Source organism: Diorhabda sublineata, chromosome 4 (genome assembly GCF_026230105.1).
Source record: "Diorhabda sublineata isolate icDioSubl1.1 chromosome 4, icDioSubl1.1, whole genome shotgun sequence".
Taxonomy (NCBI): domain Eukaryota; kingdom Metazoa; phylum Arthropoda; class Insecta; order Coleoptera; family Chrysomelidae; genus Diorhabda; species Diorhabda sublineata.
In genome coordinates this window covers 3,207,971-3,227,469 of record NC_079477.1, presented here as the reverse complement: position 1 = coordinate 3,227,469, position 19,499 = coordinate 3,207,971, and the positions used below count along the sequence as shown (strand labels likewise).

The window sequence follows — 19,499 nt, the reverse complement described above, 5'->3', positions numbered from 1 at the left end:
TTGGCACAATTTCGTTAAAAAATCTTTCGTTAATTTTGGTCAAAAAATGTCTAAAAATGTTTAAAAAAAAGGCACTGAAGTTTTTCAGCAAATCAGTACAATATCCTAAATAAAATAACTGATTATTTTTCAATATATTTCCACATAGAGCATAGAAGAAAGGTTGTTGATCCGACTCTGTTTCACCAATACTAACAAAGCAGATGCTCTTCCGAACTGTACAACATAATACTACCTAGAGCAGTTTTTGTAAGACCTAGTTGACAGTCAAACGTGGCTGCAAACCTACAGAAGTTCAAGATCTATATCCACGGCAGGTACTTCTCGAAGTAATCGAAAGTAATGGGGTTTATCCTCTTTTGCTTGCTTTTTACATAGAAAACACACTTTTCAGAACGTCTGACTCAAGCTTCTATGCCACTGTTTAACTACATCGTCGCTGTTAAATCTTTGGCCCTTTATTAGTCCGGTCAAATTAGACCAAAAAATAAGAATGAAGCAAATTGAATTCCCCTCAAGCTAAAAATCAGTGAAATTGTTTAAAATAAATAAAATTTGAAAGTTCCCCATCATCCCCGCGTACGAAAAAAAATTATTCAAGGTTAAAGGTAAAAAAAAGGATTTATCGCAATTTTTAGCAAAACTATAAGTTTTATCATCAAAATACCTCAGACAAAAATTGTAGATCATAAAATTATCTACAAAAAACGAATCAATACTTTTTTTCCTACGAGCAACCATTTCTGAGATATAACGTTTCAAAAAGTTGTAATCGTCATAATATGCTAGAGTACGCCACGTATGTTGTTGTGAAAAAACTGGTTACTAAAAAGGGTTTTATTATAAAAACTACACTACATTCGAAGGCTTCCCTTCAATATACCCCCCTCCCCTCGCCACACACCTTTCCATACGTTTTTTCCATTGATCTAAACAGAGCTGGAAGTCTTATTTGGTGAAGGCCTTTAGGATCTCTGCCGTTTTTTGCTTTACCGCATCCATCGACTCAAATCGGTTCCCTTCCAAAACAGATCTTTTTCTAAACTTTCAAGGAAACTGATCAGACCCGTTGAAGCAAGAGCTTTTGGTCAGGAGTCAGATTTTTTGGCACAGACTTTTGTCATGTATAATTACTCGTGTAAAATTCTGCACGCACAATTTGGTTGATTTTGGTGACTGTCACAGGGCGACCTAGGCGCTGGTCATCTTCATTTTCATCTTCAGAAAAGATCTAGATATCCAACGCACTATTCCTTTTTTAGCCCAACCGTCTGGGGCGCCCTCTAGGCGCGCAGTCTCGTTATTTAATAGCCAGACCTTTTGTCTTCTTCCAACCTCTGTTGTTGCTCTTCAGCATCTTTTACCAAGTTGAAGTGTGGCTTGGTTAACAGCTAGACCTTACAGATTGGGGTTGGAAGATGGTCAACAATAAATTAGAACCCGTTCAAACTTTACTTCCCCCTGCACCGGAAAAACCTCCGTGCACAATTTTTTGCAACTGCAAAAAGGGATGCAGTGCTAAATTTCAAGGCCGGTCTTGTTCCAGTAGAAATAGAATTTGAAAGTTGCGACTTGAACGATTAAATTTCCAAACCATTTCCATTATTTTGCAATAGTTTCAAATTAAACATGATCAGAACAGACCCGTGGAATAGGCCCGGTAGAACCACGTTAAAAAAACACGCACACAAGTACACAACACAAACAACTTTTACAAATTTTCAAATCATTGTATCTCAAAAACAGTATCTCGTAGGAAAAAAGTATTCATACGTTTTTTGTAGATATTTTTATGATCTACAATTTTTGTATCAAGTATTTTTATGATAAAACTTACCGTGTTGCTGAAAATCGCGAAAAACTCATTTTTTTTTACCTTTGACCTTAAATAAACTTTTTCCCATATACGGAAATAATGGTGAATTTCTAAATTTTATTTTTAATTATATTTTAAACAATTTCACTCATTTTCAACTTGATGGGAATTTATGTTTTACGATCAAAAAATAGTTGGAATAAGTTCAGGGCTAAATGGTGGAGGGTCAATCTCTGTGAAGCCACATTCGTGTGCAGTAGCCCTGGAAAGTGAATCAGTGTGGACTTTGGACATTGTGGATTTTGCCGCAACTTTTTTTTGATAATTTTTCAAGGCAACTTTCTTAGTAGTTCACGGTTTTGATTCCCAAACAGAGCAAAAAGGATTGAACTTTATTTTGAAAATAATGAATGTGCAACAAATATAGAATATAAGGTAACTGGATTCGTTCAAAACACAAATGAAGTAGAGATAAAGTCTGGTAATTAAATTGAGCAGTTGAGGTTCTTGGAACAAATTGAATGGACTCTATTAAGACAATTGGCTAAAGCAACGCGAGTTTTTAGAATACGTTTTGAAAAGAATATTGAAAAAGACAAAGTGTCTTATTTATTTTCTCATTTAGTTTACATTTGAATGTAGAAAATTAATTTTTCTACTTTGTTGGACTGTGATTTGAAGTTTTTAATGATAAAAATTGAATTTTTGTTTCCAATTTCATTTTTTTGAACAACAGTAATGCAATCATCTGCATCTGGGTAAAAGAATGAGATAATTAGTTAAGTTTGCTTTCCTCAAAATCTTCCATTACTAATTTTGTTAAAAACATTTGATTTTGTTAATAATTTAATTATTGATTTCCAAATTTGCACTATGTTGTTGTTAAGACAAAAACATTTACGAAACCACAGGAAATAGCATGAATTTTTTTTCAAAATTTTCGGAAAAACAACACATTTAAGCTCTTCCCATTACGTTAAAACTACACGTACAAGTCAATCATGATCGATTTTACCAAAAAAATATTCAATATTCTTTAAAACTTTAAGTGAAGTCAGGGCCGGATTAAGATTTATAAGGCCCGGGGCTAAAATAATGACGGGGCCCCCTTAAGGAATTCGAAAACCCGGAAAAATTCACAAAATAATATCAATACGTTAGATTTGTGGTATCAACACATCAAAAAATACAGAATGATTTCCAAATGATGAACCCCTCTTGGACCTGGGGCTATAGCCCCCCCAAGCCACTAGCTTAATCCCGCCCTGAGTGAAGTACAGATTGTGGACTTCAAAAAAATTTAAACTATTGAATGTTAGCTTAAAATTTTTTAAAACTATAGCAGCTATTATTTGAAAAATATCATGGATTTGTGGATTAATCTGATAAGGGAGGATGTTTTCTTACGATCAGCGTCGTCCAAGAAGAAAAAATTCTTGATTTTGTTTCATCAAACTCAAGTCTTTTTATCAAAAACAACAATACATGAGCGATTCAATTATAAAAATCGATAGAAATGACATAATTAGATTTTTAAAAGATTAAATTAATGAATATACATCAAGTTACCTGGGTAAAATGGTTCCTCCGCCAGGAGAAACGCAAGTTTCTGAAGGTGAATCTTCTTCGGTCTCATCGCATTCGCTTACGCTGAGATTCCCGTTATCCATATTTATATTATCGACCTGGAAGTATAAAAAGTTTCCAACATCATTCCCATAAACACTAATAAGATTTTCGTTTGCATTAATGTTCATTTGATCTACGCAGAAAGATAAAAATCAATGTTAGGACAAATTTACTTCATTTAGAAACGATTCACATTTGATTTGTTAAAAAACGTACCATTTCATTCAAAATCTAATGTTGGGGTGATTTCTAACACCTCAAATCAATCCCTACATCAATTTTTGTAAAAAAGCTTAGAACCACCCAACGTAATCACCAGATCTAATCCCCAGAGACTTTGTCCTATCTACTAACAAGTTTTACTTGCAGTAGAGGCATTTTCATTCGACGAATATAAAAGAAAACAATTTATTTACATTTATTTCGAAAGTTGCAGATACTTTCAAATTGCCCATTATTCTAAGAAAACTCATTTATAATTCATGACAAGGTTTTTGTTCCAAGTTATCTATTCGGAGCTTGGACGTGCGATACTCAATCTGAATCTGCTCGGACAGCAGTGATTGTGCGTTTTGAACACTAATGACATCAAAGGGTTCAAGCCAAATCGCCTGATGGGCTTCCCAAAGGACGTCTGCCTTTGGTAACGTCAAGTGGAACACGATAGGACGATCTGAAGGGCTATGAGCTCAAAGCGCCTTGGCCGTCCATAATTCAACTATGAGCTATGAACTATCTGGAAATTTGGACAACTCTCCACATCTACCGACATAACTTATATCCGATACGTACATCGATATCAAAATTTCAAAATATTTTGTTTTATTGTTATGTTCTTCAAACAATAAAGTTGCTGACCTCGCAGACGACGTTACGTTCCAAACCCGTTTGACATTTATCCACTCGTATATTTTGTGCCTTTGGAATATTAGTACTGACTTCAGCGTCAAACTCTGAGAGGAATCCCTTAATTGCTACGAAATGTTCAGCATGGATTAGCGATTCCAACCAAGTTCCTCACCCAACAACTTAACGGGAGGTAAAGGTACATTCGGCAATCTTTCCTGGTATAACTGATAGTATCAAAGTTGTTGCATCCATGTGTTAAACAAGTGAAGAGAAACACGAGGATGATCCCAGAAGTACCTGACCAAAGAGAACATAAAAAGCTCCATACATTGGCCACTGAGCAATTGTTCAAGTCTGGTAACAGAAAATAATCCGAGGATGCTACATCTAGCGAATAGGGTGCATGGGGTAGCAATTCAAACTTTAATTCATTAATTTTGGCCATTCCAATAACGGATGGGTAAGCTGGTGCATTGTTTTGATGATACAACACTTCCTTCTTAGCCAAATGTGGCCGTTTTTATTTGATTTCTTTGCTCAAATGTTGCAATAAGTTTTTCAAGATAGTCAATGAAGATGTCGACGCCATACACTTGCCTGAGGATTGGATGGTCTTTGCTTTCTTGTTCGCTTGTTCTTTTCTTTCGGGTATGAATTGATTGACCCACGTTTCTTTCATGGTTATGAAAACGCAAAAATTGGAGTTTTTTTCTGTGAAGCATTGCCAAATACTCGATGGATTGTTCAATTTTGAGTCAACGCGGTACCCATCTTGTGCACAGCTTTCTCATGTCCAAATTTTCAGTTAATATGGAACGTGCAGCACCTTTTGAAATAATTACATGTCTAGTAGCTTTCGCTTTTCCAGTTGACGATCATCCAGTACTACTTAGTGGATATTCCTCAACATTTCTTGGGTCGTCACCTCATTTGGTCTACCACTACGACGCTGGTCTTACGCCCTCTACTACCCAATATTTGTTGTTGGTAACGAAGTAACAATCACGCCCATAGTTGAATCTAGTTCAGCTCTTAGATTGGTTTGGCTAACGCCTTTCAAATTAACTGAAAACGTTCATTATTGATGGCTGCGAAACAAATACTAAACAACGCGGCGTCTTCAAACTTCAAACATATTTTATATAGATTGTGTACTTTCTAGGTCAGGCCAGGTACTTCTCTAGGACCATCTTCGTATTGGAATCGATTTACCCCATCAAGAAACACATTATTGGAATTACTATATACGTTACGTAGTTATCGAGGTAAGAAAAATTTTGTTCAGATCGATAAATAAATTGGAACACACTCGGGATACGTTTATTTAAAATGGTTCGCTACTCAGAATTCCACGTAAATATAAGTTCGTAGTTCAAACAAACGCAATCGCGTATTTTTCCTCGACCTTCTTCAACATTGGACAGATTGAGGCATTGCTGCGATATTAAATGAACATACCGCTAACCTATCTCGGATGTTGTTAACCATTATTAAATTTTAATGATATAAATATATACTTTGAAACGTTAATATTTTATGTGTTCGTGTTTTTAAGAACCATAGGTAAAATATTAATACCCACAATTTATTGTTGGTTTTTATTATTTCAATTTAGAATATAGTCCTACAAATAATTTGGAAAATACTGATATTAATTTCTTTTATACCGATTTTGAAGACATTTTTTTGTAGAAAGATCTACATGGTTGTTCAATATTTTGATATTATTTATATGGAAAGTTGCTCCATAGTAATCTGCGGGTCCCCCTTCAATGTTATTGTCAATTAAACTGAGTTATTATATTAAAATTTTTCTAAACGGGCGGTGTTTTTGCCAAAATCGCGAATCGTAATTAAATACTTATTAGCGACAATTTTTGTTAATCGATTTTCAAAATTATGTCCAGAAAAAGACAATGAAATCTATTTCCGTTGAGTCACTATTACTAATTGTCCTCAAGAGTGAAAGAGATAAACTCTGAGTAACTTGACCAAAAGGGTTTCACACTCGGGAAGGGCTTTCCTCGCTCGGCCGTTACTCTGAGTGGTAATGCGTGTGTTTATTGTGAATCTGTTGGTTAACGACAATTTTCTAGTAACTACCCATCTTATTTGCACACATTTTGTTATTAATTTAATCAAAAAATGTCTAAAATAATAATAAAGCAGCTCGGCATGCAAAGTTTTAAACATTTTTCGGTGAAAAAATAACCTTTATTTTTCTCTTGGGTCATAAAAAGGAAATTGAGCCCTTAGTAAGTGGACTTTTGTTACATTTTTCAGTAAAAATCGATTAATTCGTCATAAACTTTTATATACAGGAAGCTTTAAGAAAGTTCTTCGTATTATTTTGCAACTAATCGCCAAAACTATACTGACCTGCCATCGATGAAGTAACTGACGAAAATAAACATGAAAATGTTGCAAATAAACCGGATGAAAAGTATAATGCAAATGGTGATGAATCTGAAGCTGTTGGATATGTTTGTGATCTATTAAAGGTTAAATAATATTCAGAACAGGATTTGCCACTCAGTGGCACTCAACCGCGCAAAGAAAACTGGTACAATATTATTTATCAAACCCCAGAACACTTTGAAGACGAACACGCTATGTACTTTACAAAACTTGGTTGTTTTTGGGCTTGGTTAGCTTTTGGAGCCGAGTAGTTCGATAGGTATGGAACTTCTTAACAGGTTTTACGCGGACCTCCGGGTTGGAAGCTCTGGATAGAGGAGGATTGGAGTTCGAAGCAAACTTAGGATGCGAGTTCCCAACTCATCATCATCCAAACTTAATATTAACTGGTATTTAGGTATATTTCCAAATAAAGTGACCATAAAAATCGTCTCAAGACAGCAACATGATGCCAGAAAGTTGGAAGTAAACATAATCGAAATCCCTGTAGAACTATTTGATGTCAAGCCGGAGGTACCGTTAGATTGAATCACTTCCCGGAGCAATCGCAGCCTTGGTCTACAAGAAATTCAACATCCCAGGCTCTTGTGGTTCAATCACCATCGATTCAACTCCTTCTTACCTTTTAGAACATTTCAAAATTTGTATATAATAAATTTTTGTTTTTAAAAACGGGCTCCAATATAGATAGACAAAATAATAGATGTCAAGGCACATTATTTGATAAAAAATTTTCCATTATTTCTCTTGCAATTATTTTTATTCAGAATTGCATTCCTTCCAACCAATAAATCGTAAATTTATACAGGAAATTATTTTTTTCTCAGGATGCACATATTTCCTCTTCTCAATTTGCTTATCTTTCAGGGCCGATTTATTTTCGTTCATTAATTGTATATTCATTATGTCGATTGTTACAAATATAACTCGAAACACGTGTTGCGTATTTTCCTCAAGTTTGTACCCACGTATTACCCCATACAAAGCGAGTGGATAAACCATGAGCCTTTTCAAAGGACCCCTATTAGGAGTCGACAAAATAAGTGAATTATAGTGCTGAAAAAATCCTTTTTTTGTAAGTCAACAGCATCACCCTGTACTTAATCATTCATAATAAATTAAATGGGTATGGAAACGATTATTGGGCACGCTGTAACATAAATTTAGCAATTTACAGTATGACTTATATAATAGCGCTGATATAAATTAGTATAATATTTTTACTCCGCCCTCTTTTTTTCTTGTAACGCGCCAATCGATTGCTTACGTCACCAGCGCCGATCCTTTTTCGCTAGCCAAGTTACAGCAGCATCCACACCACGTTGTTTTACCGTCCAATTTGTGAATTACTGGAAAAATGATGCAATGAAAAGGGTTTTATCAAGTACTAGTGATTGGTTTTGTTGTGAAGATCATTTCGAGGTAAGTACGTACTTTCATTTTTTAAATAGCAACTTAAAACTCACGATACAAAGACGTCTTGACATCTTGTAACTGTTTTTTGCATTGGCGTGGCGTCTGAATATTGTTAATGACAAATAATTTTCAAAATTCACGTTTAACATGGAGAAAATTTAACTATTATTTTTTCATCGGTATAAATTAATTATCAAAAGTAATTTACTTTAATTATTCAAATCTCAATGTTCATTAGGTTAATTGAAACGAACTTTTTTCCTTGAATACGAGAAAATATCATAAAAAAAACCCGTTTTTGATATTGTAGATATCCTTGACTCAGTAACCGAAAACAGAATTTTTAAATAAAGGAAATGCTTAACTATAATATCGTAGTCATTGTCGATGCAATAAACTGCAGAGTTTAATATAAAAAAAAATTAACAATTCAAATCAAAGAAAATGATATTCTAAAGGTTAAAGAGGGCAGTTTGTCGAAACCAAGTGATTAATATAATTAAATAATGCTGCTGACCAAAAAAAGGATAATAACTAAGAGAAATTAGTTGAAAAATTGAATGGAGAAGTGATAATTATCGAAGATATCGAAGTTTTCTAACTGTTCACACTGATTGTCATCTTCATTTATCCACTGGATTAGTAGCTCGATCCATTTCGATCACCATTCCATCAGAAGAGTTTCCTGCAAAGATACATCTTGTCAACTGCCCTCTTTCTCCCGTATATCAAATTGGACAAATCTTCCGATCCAATATGAAGCTTTGCTGACAATAGGACACTACTGTCGTAATTTAATAAGTGGCACCAATAAAATTGGCTAACACCAATTCATGGGAACAACTATCATCGATACTGATCTCGAAAACATTCTGGAACGAGGTAGAAACAATCTGATTGAGTTTATGGCACCAAATACCCAGGCTGCTGCTGCTGCGGCTCCGGATTGAGTCCTGTAGACATAAAATATCACCATCGTCGCCTCTTAAGTGTTGATATTGGGAGTAGTAAGTCGTGGTATGAGCATGTGGCCGAAATAGCTAATGCTCTACACAATTGTTTACGACCAAAAAGATTCTAACCCTTTACAAGACTCGATTCTATATAGAAATGAGAAATTCGATTTGTAACTGACTAGAAACTTGGACAGATTGGAGAATTGAAGAAAAGTCGGTAAATTGAACTTTATTTTACCCATAATCCCTACTAAACAAGCAAATCTCGTATATGAGTACCGAGTTCTCATGAACACAATTTATCGAGACTCCTTTTGGAGAAGAGCTAACATGTGGAAGCAGCTACTAAGGCACGCTTTTTCCCAAATCTGGAACCGATATCCTCAGGCGTCTTAACATTGCAGGCACCACTCCTGTGGTGCGATCCCGCCAACGCGAATCTTGAATCTCTCTCCAATCCTGTACCAGAGATTCAGGTCCCATCCTTCTTTACCTCTTTCTTTTCTTGAATTTTCTTGAATTATTGACGTGAGTATTTTTATACCAGATAATTCTATTCTAAGAGGACCAGAGTTAAATTCTGGAAACATGGTAAACAGCGCAGAATATGCTTCAAAACCACCGAAGGATTTCTATCTTGTAGCTGCTGGAAGCGCTCTATAATTGTACGCCATTTTAAGACGATTTTGCAAGGCAGTACTTTTTAGGGTAGTCATAGTATGGTATAGTGCATTTGACTCAGTTCAATCCTTCCTCCATTGGCATATGTTATGAATCGTGTTGTTCGCAGGTCTGTATTGGGCGAGGATGGTACCAGAAGTACCCCACCCAACAAATAAAACCTTTTCTAAGCGATTTTCAAAAAGTTCGATACCCTTTTTGTAATAAGAATCGTTAAGCTCCTCCGCCTCTTCATTGTTGGAAAATCTATGCCTGGGAAAAGAAAATTATCCGAGGGAGCTAAATCTGGCGAATAGGATGGTGTAGGAGGTAGAAATTTATTAATTAATTATTAATTTGCAATTGCGATAAAGGATGTGTGAGTTGGTCAGTTTTTTTTTAGCCAGTTGCGGCCATTTTGCTCGATTTCTTCGCTCAAAGTTCGTATAATACTCGCCGGTGATAGTTTTTCCTTTTTTCAAGATAGATAGATGGAAATTACCCCACGCGTATCCCAAAAATCCGACGCCATGACATTGCCTGAAGATGGAACGATCTTTGCGGTCTTAGGAGCCAGTTCTCCCTCTTCAGTCCATTGTTTTAATTGTTCTTTCGCTTCAGATCTGAAAATGTGGATCTTTGTTTCTTCCATAGTTATGAAAACGCAAAAATTTGGCTTTATTTCTGTGAAACATTGTCAAACACTCGATGGGAACATCTTCACGATGCTGTTTTTGTTTCATTTTGAGCAAACGCGGTACCCATTTTGCGCACAACTTTCTCATGTCCAAATTTTCAGTTAATACGCGATATATCCCACTTTTTGAAATCCCTACATGTCTGGTAGCTTTCGCACTTCCAGTTAACGGTAAACGATAAAGTCTTCGCAGCTCCTACGGCCTCGTACGGCGTGTTCAAACTTGAAAAATACGCTGTATAGATTGTGTACAACAGGGGATATTTATCAAGCAACTACTGCCATCTCTATATCAGGCCAGGTACTTCTGGAACCATCCTCATATAAAAGGGGACTGCGGTAATGGTCTTCGCAGCTCCTACGGCCTCGTACGGCGTGTTCAAACTTGAAAAATACGCTGTATAGATTGTGTACAACAGGGGATATTTAACAAGCAACTACCGCCATCTCTATATCAGGCCAGATACTTCTGGAACCATCCTCATATAAAAGGGGACTGCGGTAATGGTCTTCGCAGCTCCTACGGCCTCGTACGGCGTGATCAAACTTGAAAAATACGCTGTATAGATTGTGTACAACAGGGGATATTTATCAAGCAACTACTGCCATCTCTATATCAGGCCAGGTACTTCTGGAACCATCCTCATATAAAAGGGGACTGCGGTAATGGTCTTCGCAGCTCCTACGGCCTCGTACGGCGTGTTCAAACTTGAAAAATACGCTGTATAGATTGTGTACAACAGGGGATATTTATCAAGCAACTACTGCTATCTCTATATCAGGCCAGATACTTCTGGAACCATCCTCATATAAAAGGGGACTGCGGTAATGGTCTTCGCAGCTCCTACGGCCTCGTACGGCGTGTTCAAACTTGAAAAATACGCTGTATAGATTGTGTACAACAGGGGATATTTAACAAGCAACTACCGCCATCTCTATATCAGGCCAGATACTTCTGGAACCATCCTCATATAAAAGGGGACTGCGGTAATGGTCTTCGCAGCTCCTACGGCCTCGTACGGCGTGATCAAACTTGAAAAATACGCTGTATAGATTGTGTACAACAGGGGATATTTATCAAGCAACTACTGCCATCTCTATATCAGGCCAGGTACTTCTGGAACCATCCTCATATAAAAGGGGACTGCGGTAATGGTCTTCGCAGCTCCTACGGCCTCGTACGGCGTGATCAAACTTGAAAAATACGCTGTATAGATTGTGTACAACAGGGGATATTTAACAAGCAACTACCGCCATCTCTATATCAGGCCAGATACTTCTGGAACCATCCTCATATAAAAGGGGACTGCGGTAATGGTCTTCGCAGCTCCTACGGCCTCGTACGGCGTGATCAAACTTGAAAAATACGCTGTATAGATTGTGTACAACAGGGGATATTTAACAAGCAACTACCGCCATCTCTATATCAGGCCAGATACTTCTGGAACCATCCTCATATAAAAGGGGACTGCGGTAATGGTCTTCGCAGCTCCTACGGCCTCGTACGGCGTGATCAAACTTGAAAAATACGCTGTATAGATTGTGTACAACAGGGGATATTTATCAAGCAACTACTGCCATCTCTATATCAGGCCAGGTACTTCTGGAACCATCCTCATATAAAAGGGGACTGCGGTAATGGTCTTCGCAGCTCCTACGGCCTCGTACGGCGTGTTCAAACTTGAAAAATACGCTGTATAGATTGTGTACAACAGGGGATATTTATCAAGCAACTACTGCTATCTCTATATCAGGCCAGATACTTCTGGAACCATCCTCATATAAAAGGGGACTGCGGTAATGGTCTTCGCAGCTCCTACGGCCTCGTACGGCGTGATCAAACTTGAAAAATACGCTGTATAGATTGTGTACAACAGGGGATATTTAACAAGCAACTACCGCCATCTCTATATCAGGCCAGATACTTCTGGAACCATCCTCATATAAAAGGGGAAATTTTGGATAACTAAAGTTATAAAATCGTATCCGCTGACCGTAGATTAGGATTGTAGATGAAACTTTTATCCACCACAACACGAATCTGCTCCGAAAAAACGCAGTAACGAAGACAAATCCTTCAATTGTGATATAATAATAGGAAATTCGTTATTATGATTATTTGAATACTACGTTCCGTACAACAATGTCGCGTGAAATGATATTGTAACTAATGGTTTTCCCCCTATAAGTTCGTTACATCTTATTATAACCTACTTGTTTATCGACCTTCATCTAAAATAGTTCTTTTATTTTTCACCTTGTCCAACAGACTTACAATAGAACGTACCCACGATAGAAACACGATATTTACATTTGGCGTTGTTGTCAGGTTTCTAAATATTATTTTAATACGTTTATCATTGTCACACGTCTAGTAATTTTAAAGAAATCGGGACAGAATCAAACGTTATTTGAATGAAAAGGAAAAAATATGTATTATTGAAGTATTTCTGTATTCCACTCACAATTCAATAAAAATTTTGTGATTTGAGTACGTCGTTTGTTGTTTGTTAAATCGGCAACTGCGCGTGTTAATAACGAAACCTCCAACTCGGTTGTTTTCTATGAGGATAGGTTAGTTATATGAAAAAATGAGTACAGACACGAATTTCCTTAGACCAATTACGGAAAGACGACACTTTTATTATTATGTCCTTCAACGACTAAATAAATACTATGAATTTATAGTTTATGTTGCCTTATGGACTAATTCAAATAATTAGCGACACAGTCGGGTCTATGGTCTCTGGAACCGTCATGGTAACTTGTAATAGTTCAATGGTAAATTTATAAATGATAATTTAAAAGTACTGTAATGAAAAATACCATCTAACCGTAGATTGAAAAGAAATGTTCGGAAAGTACATAAAATACCGAACGACAAATTTGGCAAATAAAAGAACAAAGAAGAGAAGACAAAAATGAAATGATAATGTACAAATAATAAAAGAGAAGACGGCAAATATGAAAACAACTAGTCGCTAGTGACGAAGAAAAAGAAACTGAAGACAAAACTAACGGAAGAGGCGAAAAATCTAAAAAAACTGATCAATGAATAGACAAAATACAAAAAAATCATAAAGGCGACAAAAGAAACTAGCAGAGGAAGACAACAAAAGCTGCCAAACGATGAAAAAAACACAATAAAATATAAAAACAAAAAAAAAAGTTTATAGATAAAAACAAAGATCAGAAAACGATAAATAAAAAAAGGATAAATGACAAAAATAAAACTGAATGTATCAAATAAAAACGGCGAATATGAAAATAAAAGGCAAAAAACAAAGGAAGAAGCAAAAGAATTGTCAGATGAATAAAGGGAAGATGATAAACAAGAAAAGGCTGTCGACGAAACTAACGTAAGAGGCAAAAAATCTAAAAAAACTGATCAATGAATAGACAAAATACAAAAAAATCATAAAGGCGACAAAAGAAACTAGCAGAGGAAGACAACAAAAGCTGCCAAACGATGAAAAAAACACAATAAAATATAAAAACAAGCAAAAAAGTTTATAGGTGAAAACAAAGATCAGAAAACGATAAATAAAAAAAGGATAAATGACAAAAAGAAAACTGAATGTATCAAATAAAAACGGCGAATATGAAAATAAAAGGCAAAAAACAAAGGAAGAAGCAAAAGAATTGTCAGATGAATAACGGGAAGGTGATAAACAAGAAAAGGCTGTCGACGAAAAAATTAATTGAAAAACAAAGAAAAGAAACCGATAGAGGACAATAAAAGACGAAATATCCACAGGAGAAGCAAAACAATCGACAAAATCTTGATTAATCACAGATAGAGAAAAGTAAAAACGACAACAAAAGCTGCGAAATGATGAAAAACTCAATGCAATATAAAGAATACTAAGAAAGGTCATAGATAACAACAAAGATTAGAAAACAGTAACCAAAATCCAAGAGAGAAGACAGAAAAGGACAAATGGAAAAAAGAAAACCACTAAATGTAACAAAAAAGAAAAGAATACGACAAAATACAAATCAGTAATTGAAGACAATAAATACGACAGATGACAAAACACAATAAAGTATGAAAAAGGTAATAGATACCAATAAAGATCTAAGAAGGAGAAAAATATAACAAAAAACACAAAATTCGATAAAGATGCCAAAAAAGTGGGAGATATACAAAAAATGCGAATAAATAATGCACAATAAAAGACAGAAAATAAAAAAAAATGTAGAAGGGTAAGAGAAACACGAAACAGTCAACAAAAAACAGAAAAGATAACAAATATGATGGACAAAATTAACAAAAAATACATTAAAAAAAACGATAAAAGACGAAAACGTTTATAGGCCATAAAAAAGAACAAAGAAATACGTGAAAGGACATGGAAGGACGATAAAACAAACAAAAAATTGAATAATGACGATAAAATACGAGATGTTGACAAAAATAATGAAAACTACAAAATATAGAAAAATAAAGAAGTCAACATTGGAAACCGACGTTATTTATAAGACGCCCTCTATATAGGGGCGATTCAAGTATTACGTAAGCAGATTTACTACATTTATTTACCCCTTTCCACATTGCCAGTAAAAATTAGCAATTGGTAGTTAAAAACAATGCATTCAGATCTGGTTGCTGCGATGCTGGTATTCGCAGGTCGTACCGAAACATTTACTTCCGGAGATGCCGGAAAGCTACACTCTTGAGTGGGTCAATTACAAAGAAAGATTTGTTTCTGATAGCGGGGTTCATACCCAAAGAGCTGAGACCATCTGGGGATCTCTGAAAGCATTCCTCCAGCGATAGGCATGTACCTTTAGAAGATTTGGGAGGGCAGAATCATACGATATACTTGGTAACGAAAAAGTCGTAAATCTGAACCAAGAATAGACCCATTAATTTCATGAACTCTTCTGCGCATCAGATAGATCTTGATGAGACTCATGGTTTGTTTGTCACTTCCGGTATCTCAGAACTACTGATGGCTGCCAAACAAATTCTAAACATCGTGGCGTTTTCAAACTTGTCTTACAACAAAATAAATAAAAAAATGAGTGGATTCTATATAAAGATGAAGTTTTATCGCAGTAGAAAAGGCAAATAAAAAATATTTTATTAATAAAAACTGGTAAATACCCGTACGTGTATTGAAGGTCAAACGAGCAAAAAATTTATGAAAAAAATTATTTGCTATGAAAGACTATTATTATTTTAGTTAGTCTCGTTAGGAAGTTATATAAGAGAGTGACGAAAAAAACTGTACAATCCATTCCTTGGTCCAGATCTGTAAAAAGTAAAAAAAAAAAATATAATAGCGGGAAGACTAGACAGCACGCGCGACTCCCTGCAGTTGCTGTGATTGAATGTCGCCATCATCGGGTGGTTGACGACTTTATTCATACTTTCAAAATTAACATGCAACAGTGGCTGCGTGAGGGGGTGGAATATACCATTTACGTATCCCATTCAATAAAAATATTATTTTTACGGTAAATTATTAGAGAGTCGTGTACTTTACTTTATCCACGACACACGCAATTTGGACACATTCAATACCAATTCTTTCCTTTTTTTATTTCCTTAACTATATTAGTTTTAATTTAGATTTTTCTCTAGATTCACCTTCGTTCCAAAGTCTCTGCAAGGCAACCTGACCCAAACTAATTTTTTAGCATCTCCTGGTAGATTCACTACTCGAAGGCATTGAAATTCATAACTTACAGTTGCATGACACATTTGATGAGTCTCATATCCTCTTTTTAAACTTTGGAAACAATATCGGAATCTATAGTCTATTTTTATCTATATTTTTTCAAATTATAACTCGAGTGTATTCACATTTGTATAAATATAATGTATATATAGGATGTACACTTATATTTTCACCCAATTAACCTGCTTATAACCTTTTCTATTGGTGGATTTAAACCAGTACATAAATTATTTACAAATACATCCCATCGAAATCAGTCATGTCAAAGATACGGCCCGCGGGCCGCTTCCGGCCCTTAGGCCGTATCAATAAGGCCCGCGATCGCAATGTGTCACAGAAAGAAGAAGAAGAATGTTTTCAAGAGTTTTTAAACTTCATTCGATTCCTCTACGGATGTTTATATGTAATTTCAAGAGCAGCGCGTGCCTAGACAAGCGAGAGTGTAAGGCAGTTTCGCTATCTCTTGGCAACAAGTTATAATAATTGAGTTCATTTTTTTTTATTTTCCATCTGGACCAACTACGAATTCAAAATTTAATATATTGCCCTTTGTAAAATTGAGTTTGTAACCTCTGATCTAAATGGAATTTCTTCTAGGGATTGGAAATGCTTTTCCAGCGAAAATTTATTCCCTTTAGAAGTTCCCATAGTGTTTTTATCTTAGGCTAATACTTATCATCTCGATTCGTGGCAAAAACTGCATCTTCTGTCTGAAATTCTTTCTAAAGAATGCATGCCTTCATTAAAATTTTCCTTTCAATTGATTTTCTATTTGAAATTTTGATTGTTGCCACTAAACTGTTAAGAATACAGGCTTTCGGCCTGTCCAAATTTTTTTCCAATGTTTCCTGTACAGTAAATACCAACAGAAGACAGAAAACTTGTATTAGATTTATGAAAATTTCAAGAAATATTTAGATTATTACCGCACAAGAAAATAGACTCAATGATGAAAGAAAAAACCGCTAATTGGCTTCAAATAATCAGTATCCATCCGCAAAAATTAATATCAACAAAACCAATAACCTCAACATCGTATTTGGGGATAATTAACTTATCAAAAACCTGTAGAAACATATTTTTTTTTATTTCTCGAGTTTACTTATTTCGAATATTATGAGGTATTTCTCAATCAACTGATAATATTTAATAATCTGTGGTACAAACTTTTATATAAATATGGAAAAATTGGAATTCAAGTAAATGAATTAGTGTTAAATCGACTTATAAAATTCGATGGGTACGTGTATGCAATATTAATTGTTAAATACGTAATTATTACATAATGATACCCCTGTATCATAAAACTGATGTTATCGTAGGTCTTTTTAAAACAAAAAATGTAAAAGATAACCTTTGAATTGAAAAAAACATTTAAACCTGATAAATAAGTTTTAATACAGATTGTTATGGTTAAAAGTTAATGATATCACTATTTCCAGCCACTATTACATTCAATATACAAAATTGTTTCAACTACTAAATAAAAAATTAAATAAACAATAATTGTCTATTATAACCTAACACAAATATAAAAGTAAGTCAATAGATGTTACCGAATATCTTACGAGGATCTGACCTAATTTTTATAAAAACTTCTATATTTGAAATCAGTACATTCGATTAAAAATGTACGTGAAAAATCATCTAATTATCAAAGTTTGTGATTAAATTAATAAATATGGAAGACTAAAGATACTATAGTATACGTGCTGCCATCTAATTTCTAATGTTGAAACCAAGTGAGAATCTCAATATATCAACAACAATCTAAGAGATACTTGTTATGTCCGCAGCGTTGCCAAATGTAGAAACACAAATTTCATATATAACGAAATTACTTCGAAGAGCACCGGATGACTTTACAAAAAAACTTTTATCGGTTAAGAAATTTTATATTTTCCAAGAAAAAAGGATCTTAAATAAACAATATTATCCTCAAATCATTATTATAATGATTGTAATAAAACCTAATAATTTTATAAACTTTTCTAACATGCCATTTCATGTTTACTATTCTGATTAGAGCACGAGAATTAGAATTATATATACTAATTCAATTCTAATCGATTTGGCAAAATATATATACACTAAATTCAGTACCAAAAAAGTAGTTGCGGCAACAGCGCTGGATGCTCGATGAATTTGGTTAAGGACCCTATATCTAACTCTCTTGTACTTATTAAAGCACTAGGGTCATTGACCTGGAAATATTTGATATTTTGGCCTATATTTCGGATGCACAAATACTTCAAAAAAATAATCCTCCAATATTTTTATGAATCGATACGATTTTAACCAACCTATGTTACATCACATTGTTTGATTATTAATTGTTTATATACAAATAACAATACTTATTTGAATTTTATTTAAAATTTCAATGTTGTAGGAGACAAAAGTGTGAACTTTTTTTGCTTGCAAATATTCTATATGTTATCAACTTTCTATTTACATATGTGTCACAATAGAATAATATACCTATTAAATATTAATATATTTACCTCTATTTAGTAACCAGTCTTGGATGCAGTCTTATAGTTAAATCCATATTTAGTGTCCTTACACTTAAAAAACAACGATACCACCCGTCTTAACAACTAAAAAGTTTTTAGAAAATAGATAAATCTGTTTGTTAATAGCCACCATAATTCCTCTTGTTCAGTCAATATGAAAAGCACACGAAATGAATATACTATTTATTTAAAATGTTATTTCAAGGGGTTAACGCACCGACACTTCACTAATATTGTTTATAGAGAGTAACTTCCAGATTAGAAGATTCTTATGTTTAGGTAAACAAAAATTGGGTGTTTAAACATCTCTATTCTATACTTTCACCTTCTAAACATTAAGAAGACATTAGATTTATAGCATGTGGTGACATCTAATATTCTAATTCTAATTTCTAATAATTTCTACAACGCCGGCATAGAAATCTGTAAATTGATATTTTTTTATATTCATATAAAAGTATTTATGTTTAATGTCACTGTATATTTTACCGTATATAATTGTCGAAATTTATTGATTGAATTATATTATTGCCATATTACTTTATAGACAAAACATTTTGGTGAATATAAATCAACACTGACGAGGGCAAAGGACAATAGGAATCTGTCATGATTAATCAACCACAGCTAGTCACTGCTAGATGGCGATCTATATTACGAATCTAATTCTAAAATTAAAAATTTATTGGAAACATTTTTATTATTAGTATTGATCTAATATTTGGTCGAAAAGATTGGCATTTGTAAATCCTTATCCTTTTTTGATTGAAAGTTGAAAATTATATTTTGTAAGTTTTTTAAAGGCATACATACACATGTAGAGGTTTCTGAATATATCAATTTTCTGTTTACATA

The 19,499-nt window shown here is 34.4% G+C and overlaps 1 protein-coding gene across 1 annotated transcript in view; it reads right to left on the bottom strand.

Moving 5' to 3' along the window:
* The window catches only part of LOC130443617 (protein cycle-like), a 97,597-nt gene extending 78,605 nt beyond the window's left edge, over nucleotides 1–18,992 (bottom strand). Inside the window, exons 1-2 of the mRNA XM_056778400.1 lie at nucleotides 18,633–18,992; nucleotides 3,386–3,501 (exon numbers count right to left, since the gene is read on the bottom strand). Coding sequence (XP_056634378.1) covers nucleotides 3,386–3,486 — 101 coding nt within the window. The 5' untranslated portion in view covers nucleotides 3,487–3,501; nucleotides 18,633–18,992. The remainder of the gene's footprint in view (nucleotides 1–3,385; nucleotides 3,502–18,632) is intronic.
* Between the last annotated feature and the right edge of the window lie 507 nt (nucleotides 18,993–19,499).